General features: G+C 39.9%; 1 protein-coding gene across 1 annotated transcript; it reads right to left on the bottom strand.

Moving 5' to 3' along the window:
- Positions 1-6,674: 6,674 nt before the first annotated feature.
- On the bottom strand, positions 6,675-8,084 carry LOC124520225 (tripartite motif-containing protein 75-like). Its single transcript, XM_047090939.1, has one exon. It carries the CDS (start codon positions 8,082-8,084, stop codon positions 6,675-6,677), a length of 1,410 nt encoding a protein of 469 aa, XP_046946895.1.
- Between the last annotated feature and the right edge of the window lie 2,103 nt (positions 8,085-10,187).

Genomic DNA, 10,187 nt, shown 5'->3' with positions numbered 1-10,187 from the left:
CTGGAGCCTGTTTCAGATTCTGTGTCTCCCTCTCTCTGACCCTCTCCCGTTCATGCTGTCTCTCTCTGTCTCAAAAATAAATAAATGTTAAAAAAAATTTTTTTAAGAAATATGGAGGTAAACACTGAAAGATATTCTGAAGAGCTGAAAGTAGTTATCTCTGAGAAGAGAGGAGTTGGGGAGGTTAGAGAATGTAGTTTCTTATAATTGTGTAGAACTTTTTGACTTTAAAGTATATGCATGTAGAACTTTTATAAAATAAAACTGGTGGTCGATGCACACCAAACTGTTAGATAATAACAGTGGTTGCTTTTGTGGACTTAGTCTTTAATTTTCTAAATTATATATTCCTATAAAACTTGAATTTTCTTAAGAATCACATATTCATTATATTGTTCTATTTTTAAAAGCATAAAGTATAGGGGTGCCTGGCCAGCTCAGTGGGTAAAGCATGTGACTCCTGATCTCAGGGTTGTTAAGTTCAAGTCCCATATTGGGTATAGACATTATTAATAAATAATGAACTACTGGGACCTCATCAAAATAAAAAGCTTCTGCACAGTGAAGGAAACAATCAACAAAACTAAAAGGCAACCGACAGAATGGGAGAAGATATTTGCAAACGACATAACAGATAGAGGGTTAGTATCCAAAATCTATAAATAACTTCTCAAACTCAACACCCAAAAAACAAATAATCCAGTGAAGAAATGGGCAAAAGACATGAATAGACACTTCTCCAAAGAAATCCAGATGGCCAACTGACACGTGAAAAAATGCTCAACATCACTCATCATCAGGGAAATACAAATGAAAGCCACAATGAGATATCACCTCACACCTGTCAGAATGGCTCACATTAACAACTCAGGCAACAACAGATGTTGGCGAGGATGCGGAGAAAGAGGATTTCTTTTGCATTATTGGTGGGAATGCAAGCTGGTGAAGCCACTCTGGAAAACAGTATGGAAGTTCCTCAAAAAACTAAAAATAGAACTATCTTACAACCCAGCAATTGCACTACTAGGCATTTATCCAAGGGATACAGGTGTGCTGTTTTGAAGGGACACATGCACCCCCATGTTTATAGCAGCACTATCAACAATAGCCCAAGTATGGAGAGAGCCCAAATGTCCATCAATGGATGAATGGATAAAGATGTGGTATATATACATATACATATATATATATGTATGTATACACACACACACAATGGAGTATTACTCAGCAATCAAAAAGAATGAAATCTGGCCATTTGCAACTACGTGGATGGAACTAGAGGGTATTATGCTAAGTGAAATTAGTCACAGAAAGACAAATATATGATTTCACTCATATGAGGACTTTAAGAGACAAAACAGATGAACATAAGGGAAGGGAAACAAAAATAATATAAAAACAGGAAGGGGGACAAAACAGAAGAGACTCATAAATATGAAACACAAACAGGGTTACTGGAGGGGGTGTGGGAGGGGGTATGGGCTAAATGGGTAAGGGGCATTAAAGAATCTACTCCTGAAATCATTGTTGCACTAGATGCTAACTAATTTGGATGTAAATTTTAAAAAATAAAATTCAGAATTAAAATAAATAAATAAACAAAAGGTAATAAAGGAGAAAGTTTTAATAAAAGCATAAGGAATATTAGGGATCTTCAGAGGAACAGAAGATATATATACATATAGAAGATATTATATATAGAGAGAAAATAGATATACAGAAGCCATATATATTATGAGGAACTAGCTTGTGGTCATGGTGGCCAAGAAGTCTGGTGATGTGCCATTTATAAACAGAAACCTAAGAAAGCCAGTGGTGTGATTTAGCCTGAATCCTAAGTAGATGAGATGTGGCAGCTCAAGCACAGAAAAAAAGGAGTGAAGTCCTCCTTCCTCTGCCTTTATTCTGTTCAAGCCCTCAATAGACTGGGTGATGCCCACCCACAAAGGGAAGGGTAGTCTACTTGTATCCACTGATTCAAATGCTAATCTTATCTGGAAACACCCTCAAAGACACACCCGGAAATGTTTAAACTGGGTAACCCCTGTCCAGTCAAGTTAACATATAAAATTAACCTTAATATAAAGGTATAAAAGAACATTAGAGACCATTTTTACAAACTTGATACAGGCATGACTTTCTAAACATGACTTGAAACCAGAACCCACAAAATTTTTAATATTTTTTGTAGTAATTTATACCAAGAAAACAAATCTAATGAATATGTAGATAAAAATGTAAATATATAGATTAAAAAGTAGAGCCTGTCAGATGGGAAATCCCTAAACCTCTATAATGAATTTAGTAGACCCAAAATCTCATCCCATCCATCCTCTTTACCTTTTTTTTAAGCCAAGGAGTTAACCTCTCTAGGTCAAAGACCAAATATTCCTCTTGTGGTCTGTATTCCATTCTCTTTCCTTCTAAACTTGGAGGTAGTTGTCTCACTTTTTAATCTCAGGACCCCTCTACCCTTGTAGGGGAGGGAAAATAATTTTTCTAGATAGTCCCCTTCTCAGCTAGTCCTATGAATTTTGTGACTTTCACCCTGCATTCTAAGTTTTATCTACTTTCAGTGCTTCAGTTTCTAAGCATTTACTGAGGACTCCTAAATTTAGATCCCCAAAAATCTGAATGTCAGAGTGACATAGCCAATGAGATAGAAATCTGATCATATTCAGTTTCCTGCTTCAAACCTCTCCATGGCCTCCCATTGTTCTTAAATCCTTAAGTTACCTACAAAGCTCCTTTCTTCCATTCTTGCTGTCCCTAATATATTGGCCTTATTACAAATTAGTTCACATAGGGGTGGCCTGGCTGGTTCAGTTGGAAGAGCATGTATGTGACTCTTGATCTCGGGGTTGGGAGTTTGAGCCCCATGTTGACTGTAGACACTATTTAAATAAATAAACTTAAAAAAAAATACATAAATATGGAATAATTGATTTAAAAAGTTAGTTCACAGCAGTTCTTTCTGCCCACAGGTCCTGTGTCCTGTCTCTATGCTTGAATAAAATCACCTTTTTGCACCAGAAACAAAAAGGGAGGGGGGGGGCGGGGTGCCTTGGTGGCTCAGTCACTTAAGCATCCACCTCCAGATAGGGACTCAGGTCATCTCAGTTGCTGAGATCCAGCCCCGCATTGAGCTCTGTGCTAATAGTGCGAAATCTGCTTGGGATTCTCTATCCCTCTCTCTGCCCCTCCCCTGCTTGCGCTCTCTTGCTCTCAAAATAAACTTTAAAAAATATATTTAAAAAATTAGTGCACATAAAAAGTCCTTAATATATACTGATTTATGCATGCCAAGAAATCAGTACAGGTATACACAAAATGTTAACGCTGTTAATAGGAAGGGTGTGTGGGTATGTGTGTGTGCCTGTATTGTTAAGGGAATAGGGGAAAGGGTCACACCAATAATCTCTATATGGCTATTTTTCTTTTTTTTATTAGAGCAACCATGTTGTATTAACAGGGAATTTATCAAAAACAGTTGTCAAAAAAAGTCCAATTGAAAACTAAAGGAAAGTGAAACGTAATCCTGAAGTGTATCATAATTCATATAACGTAACTAGGCAACAGACAATAGAAGAGGCAAAGCATCTTTTGTTATACTATTACAATAAAAAAAAAACAAAAACGTAAAGCCAATAGAGAGCCCACCTAGTAACTGCTCGAAGGACATCCAATCTGCACTCAATTCTAAGGAAATGGATAGTTAATATTTGTAGTTCAGTAACAGCTAGCTTCTCAAAACTCAAGAAATGTGGAACTAGCCAAAATCAATATAAACCTATTTTAGATAAGATAGGAGAGATAAATGTGTTCATTCAACTGTAAACACACCCATTCAAACTTCAGGTAGAGATGGCAGAGTGAGTCCATGCAGAAACCTTACTTTGGAGCACAAAGACAAAAGGAAATACCCTTGCTAATTTTTATTTTTAAAAATTTATTTAAATTCAAGTGAACTAATGTACAGTATAGTATTGGTTTTAGGAGTAAAACCCAGTGATTCATCACTTATATACACCCAGTGATTCAACACCCAGTACTCATCCCAACAAGTGCCCTCCTTAATACCCATCACCCATTTAGCCCATCCCCCTAGCCACCACCCTCCGGCAACCCTGTTTGTTCTCTGTATTTAAGAGTCTCTTATGTCCAGCTCTGTGCTGATAGCTCAGAGCCTGGAGCCTGCTTCAGATTCTGTGTCTCCCTCTCTCTGCCCCTGCCCCACTCATAATATCTCTCTCTCTCTCTGTCAAAAATAAACATTAAAAAAATTTTTTAAAGTCTCTTATGGTTTGCCTCCCTCTTCATTTTTATCTTCTTTCCTTTCCCCTGTTCATCTGTTGTTTCTTAAATTCCACATAGGAGTGAAATCATATTTATCTTTCTCTGCTTGACTTATTTTGCTTAGCATAATACACTTTAGTTCCATCCATGTTGTTGCAAATGGCCATATTTCATTATTTTTGATCACCGAGTAGTACTCCATGGTCTATACTGATGGACATTTGGGATCTTTCCATAGTCTATTGTTGGTAACAGATACAAACATTGGGGTGCATGTGTCCCTTCGAATCAGCATTTCTGTATCCTTTGAATAACTTCTTCACTGAATTGTTTTTTGGGTGTTGAGTTTGATAAGTTCTTCATAGATTTTGGATACTAACCTATCCAATATCATTTGCCATTATCTTCTTCCATTCAGTCAGTTGCCTTTTAGTTTTGTTGTTTCTGTGCAGAAGCTTTCTATCTTGATGAGTATATAAACCGAATGTCCATATACTATCACCAAGATTCCAGAATTATCAGCATTTTGTCACTTAGCTTCATTTATTGCTCTGTGTCTTCCCTGCCCCCCCCACCTTTTTTTGGCTGGAGTTCTTTAGTAGAAATCATAAAAACAAAATTGCACCCTTATATATTTCACTAGTAATTTCTGAGAATAAAGACATTTCCTGAATCATAATTGTATCACATCTAACAAAATAAATAGGTCCCTGATGTCACCTAACACACTATATTCACACTTCCGTCACTGAGTTAGTATATCTTTCCCAGTTGTTCAACAAATCAGACTCCAAAAAAATGACCCACATGTTGACTGTATCTATTTCCTTCAAAAATATAAAGATTTTTGGTGGAAGAGAAAAACAAAGGGAAATGACATCAATATGAAGACGGAAATAAGAGGCTAAGATATAAAGTTCTATTCAAAATAGGGAAAGATATGAAAGTTAACTTTGGAGCATATGCACATAACTATATAGTCTCACCTTCATGCAAAATAAGTACTACATTTTGCAAATTAAGTACATCATAGAAAATGAACAGAACCTAGGTCCTTCTGGTGAAGTCAGTGCAGTGTCCAGGGTTAAACATGTACACTTGTTTTCTTTAACAGCCTAGTGCCTTCCACTTAGTATTTGCTTTGAAAATACTGTAACTCCTGGGACATAGGACTTGCTAAATTTAGCTATACTAGTAAGAAAATGCTGAATAAAAATAGATCTGCCATCACGCCCAAATAGTTTTTACTACTTGGTGATTCATCTTATATTCTCTGACATGGTTTCTAAACTGCAACTCCTGTTACTAATAAGACTTTCCAATTTTCTACAATGCTGTGAGTCACCATGCTATGAAATACAATGCATAATAACAAAGAATTTAGGATGAAATGAAAACTATGTAGAGGGTTTCTAAAAAGGCAGATGTGGTGAGTGCTGCCAGTAGCTGGCCCCCTTGGGGTAAAGGAAAAAACGGTCTGCCACTCCCTCTGATGTCTGCCCCATTCCTTTCAATTGTGCCCTTTAGGAAAACTAAGGTTACAGTTTGCTCTGCCTAGTACACAACTTGTACATGACAAGAATAGCACAATGTTTTAATGACACAACTTTGATAGAGCTGAGGCGAAGCTGACCAGTTCTGTTTTGGTCAATCCCTTGCACACTCCGTCTGCACTTTCTGACCAACTTAATCCACCCTCACAACCAGAAAACCCCTTCAACACTCCTGGAGAGAGGCATTACTAGCACTGTTTTCTAGAGAATTGTGGAAACAAAGCTTTCTTCTTGGACGAAACAAAGAAAAAACTGGGAGATGACGGGGAGCGGGGGTGTGTGGAAGAGGGTTTCACTTTACTGGCATGTTAATTAATACAAGAGCCTGCCCACCTTCCAATTCTTTTTTAATGTGTATTTATTTTCGAGAGATAGAGCACAAGCAGGAGAGGGGCAGAGAGCAAGAGGGAGACACAATCTAAAACCAGCTCCAGGGGCGCCTGGGTGGCTCAGTTGGTTGAGCGTCCGACTTCGGCTCAGGTCATGATCTTATGGTCCGTGAGTTCGAGCCCCGCGTCGGGCTCTGTGCTGACAGCTTAGAGCCTGGAGCCTGTTTCGGATTCTGTGTCTCCCTCTCTCTGACCCTCCCCCGTTCATGCTCTGTCTCTCTCTGTCTCAAAAATAAATAAACGTTAAAAAAAAAAAAAATTAAAACCAGCTCCAGGCTCCGAGCTGTCAGCACAGGGCCCAACACAGGGCTCAAACCCACAAACCGTGAGATCATGTCCTGAGCAGAAGTCAGACGCTTAACCAACTGAGCTACCCGAGCGCCCCCACCTTCCATTCTTTAAAACAAAACAACTATTACGATGGTCCAGGGAGATTTCATTCACAATCTGTTCCTGTACAGATTCTGAGAGGCTTTGAATCGGGTCCTACATAGAAATAAGGCCTAAGCGGTCTAGTGAAAGTGTCAGTGAAAGTATAGATGTGAGATTTCTCAGTTATGTTATAAAATGAGATCTCACCCAGCTCATAGTCCAAGAAAATGCCAATGCCTCTGGGTTTCACGTCTAACAGTAGCAGTGTTGGAACAGCTCCCACTGCATTATATCGATCCCCCTGCAGCTGAAGCCTCCAACATCCCTGCCAGGCTGACAGAGATCTCCTGGCCTTTGTGGGAAGCGAGTCTCTGCAAATCCCAACAGCCCATTCAGACTTGTCTCCCACTTCAACCTCCCAGAAATGCCTGCCGGAATAAAAATATGGAAAACCCAGGACGACCGTGTTGGTTGTAAATCTTTTTGGAAGGTAAGGAACGTTTTGTTTTCTCTTTGCAAATCTCACATCTTTTTTATCCTCGGAGACAATCAAGTTAGGGTGTGCCGTCTCAGGGTCTAGGATCACGTCCACTCCAAATTTTTTAATAATTTTCTGCAAAGCAGAGTACTGGGGAGGAAAACTGCAACCTTCTCTTCTTAATTGGATTGAAAAAATTGATGGGCTAATCTCATCCTCAGACTTCTTGTAGAAATGTTTAATCTGTGATAGCAGTTCTACCTCAGACAGCACACTGTTCTCTACTACTTTACTCAGCAGACCTTTGAGGGTGGAAATGTGGTTTGAAAATGCAGTTATGTTTGCACTCAGTTTCTGCTGAATGTCCTTCTCTTCATCAGCTAACCTGGAAAGAACTGCTGCTTGATCACGATCTAGAAATTGCTTCAGGCACTCAAATTCAGAGAGTAGTTCCAGCTTTTGGTTTTCCACCTTCTCTTTCAGCTCTAAGGGTTTTTTGCTTTGAATGCTTATTAATTTCTGAATATCAGCCACCTGCTTCTTCAGGGGCTCGATGTAACTGCCGAGCCTTTGCCTGTGGTGAGAGGTGGCCTCCTCCACGGGCCTCACCCAGTGGCCCCGGTGGTCAGGGGGTCGCATGCACGCGGGACACAACACCTGTAGGTCCTCCTCACAGAAGAGGGTCAGGACCCGGTTGTGCTTCTCACACAGATGCCTCTCGTCCCGCCTCTTCCTCTTGCTCCTGCTGATGTGGAGGAGCTTGGCAATGTCGATCACCCTTCCCAGCTGGGTGTTGCTCCTCAAGTGCGTCTCTCGACATGAGTGACGGCAGACGGGGCAAGGGAACCTGTCGCTGAGATCAGCCCAGGATTGCTGGATGCAGCAGCGACAGAAGTTGTGCCCACATTCGGTGGTGACGGGGTCTCTCAGGTAGTCCAGACAGATGGGGCAGTTGGCTTCGGCCTGGAGCCCTGCCAGGGCTGACGACACTGCCATTGGGCTGTGAATGAGAGACTGGACTGAGGTGGGTTTTCTTCAGGAGCTTGGGCTCCAGTGAGAAGTGGATACACTGTAAAATCTCAGTCCTCACTTTGCTGGCCGCTGCTAAAGTCCTGTGAATCTTCAGGCCTTTAATTCCAGCTGCCAAGGAGAGCCCTTCCCACAGCCTGCAACCAGTCACAACTCAACTAGACAACTCCTCTCCAGCCTTTGGAAACAGAGAAAAGAAAGCCAAGCGAGGCAGCTTTCTTAGCCAGGAGAACAATTGTTTCCTCGAATCATGAATTACTTGCAGATGAGGTACAACTTCCTTAAAAAACAAACAAAATAAAAACAACTCTGGGTTTGTTTCAGGTGGTCCTACCCATTACCAAATTCTAGTCAGATTACCCTCTTCTAACCCCAGTCTTTTATTTCCATGCCTTTATTATGATGCTCTATCTATTCCTACCTACTTGGTACCACAATCCCTACATCTCATCTACCTCCCATTCACCCCAACGTGGGCTGTGGAAAGGGCATGGGCTCTGGGACAGATAGATGTAGCACAGCGAAATTAAGACACCTATCCATGTAACTTGGAGGAATTCATTTTACATCTTGAAGGGGTTCAGCACATGCAACCCGAAAATAGGCCATTAGTAATGTGAATTATTTTGAGGAAGGCATTCGAGCCCCAGCAGGAAAAGCCCTTTACCTCCATCTTAACTGCCTTAAAAAAGTAATTTCCCCCTTTGTGGAGAGGGCAGGATTTGCAATTATAAAGGAAATTTACATTATAAAGGGGGACTAGTGCAAAAAGAGCTATTACCTGAAAGAACTTTTTCACCTAAGAGACTTACCTGCAGAACATAAGAACCTTTGTTTACCAGACTTTTTTCTACTCACCTTTCTGGGAATTGCCTCCCTCAACCGCAAAGGTTCCAGACTTCTGGCTCTTTCCTGAGCTCTGGATGGCATGGAAGTCCCGATCATCTGGTCTGTCTGGGTCGTCGTTTGAGTCTCATATCTTTGTGAGAGTCCTTTGCATAAATAGGTTATTAAAGTTTTTTCTTATTCATCTCTTCTACCTCAACTTAATTCTTAAACTAGCTATAGAACCTAAAAGGACAGAAGGGAAAATTTTTCCTCCCCTACAATCCCAAACTCTTAGAATTAAGAATAATTATAATATCACTATAAACTTTTGTCTTATGAGAGTACAGAACTTAAGGAAACCTCCTCAATTTTGAAGCTTAAAACAGTTTTTCTGATGGCTCAGAATTCACGTTTACCATATTTGGTTTGCTTTTCTCATCCTTGCTCCTCTAAGGTACAGGGGAGGAAATATAATTTTCCCTCTACCCTCCTAGGCTCTTGACTGAGCCTCCCCGGTTATAAAAAGATATATTAACAAGAAAAATTATATGTTTTATAATATGTATACCTCCGTATACAATGGAGATACCCATGAAAAGTGGAGTAACTCCCCAAAATGGCCCAAGCCACCATTTTAAATACCATCTCCAGCTAAAGACAAAAGATAGATGCAAGGGAGGGGAGCAGTTTGGGGAGATTATTTGGCAAAGCAGAGTAAACAAGAGTAAGGTTGTTATGCAGATTTGAGTCCCTGCCTTCTTCAAAGATAAGGGTTTCTAGAGATTTAGTCATCCCCCTCTTGCGGATACAGAGTGCAAAGAAACCCTTACAAATGGATATTTCTTTTATGAATGTAAATTACCCTCACAAAAGGGCAACTTCTATTTTCAAACATTATCCAGTATTTGCACTCTCTCAAAAATAATCAGCTTGAAATAATCCTTATGCAGAAGAGCTTATTTTGGGGTGGCAAATTCTGTTCCCCTTCAACAGCTCAATGTGCTTCTGGACAGGCTGTTGCGTAGTGAGAGCCAGGAAATAACATCTAGACATACAAATTTATAAAAAGTAGAAAAAAAGGAAAAATATTTTCGGTATTTACTGATTAAATCCTATCTCTGAACAAAGAGTACCTACAAAATAAGTAAAACAAATTTTAAAAACCTGAACTCCCAGTGCAGAAAAAGAAGCATAAAAACAAGTTATGGAAAACACAGAAACTTATTAATAACTTAAGAATTA

This window comes from Lynx rufus, unplaced genomic scaffold, assembly GCF_022079265.1.
Source record: "Lynx rufus isolate CCGP_SWC_20201006 ecotype Redwood Valley unplaced genomic scaffold, mLynRuf1.p SCAF_3, whole genome shotgun sequence".
Lineage (NCBI taxonomy): Eukaryota > Metazoa > Chordata > Mammalia > Carnivora > Felidae > Lynx > Lynx rufus.
The sequence above is the reverse complement of the archived record's forward strand: the minus strand, read 5'-3'. Positions and strand labels throughout refer to the sequence as shown.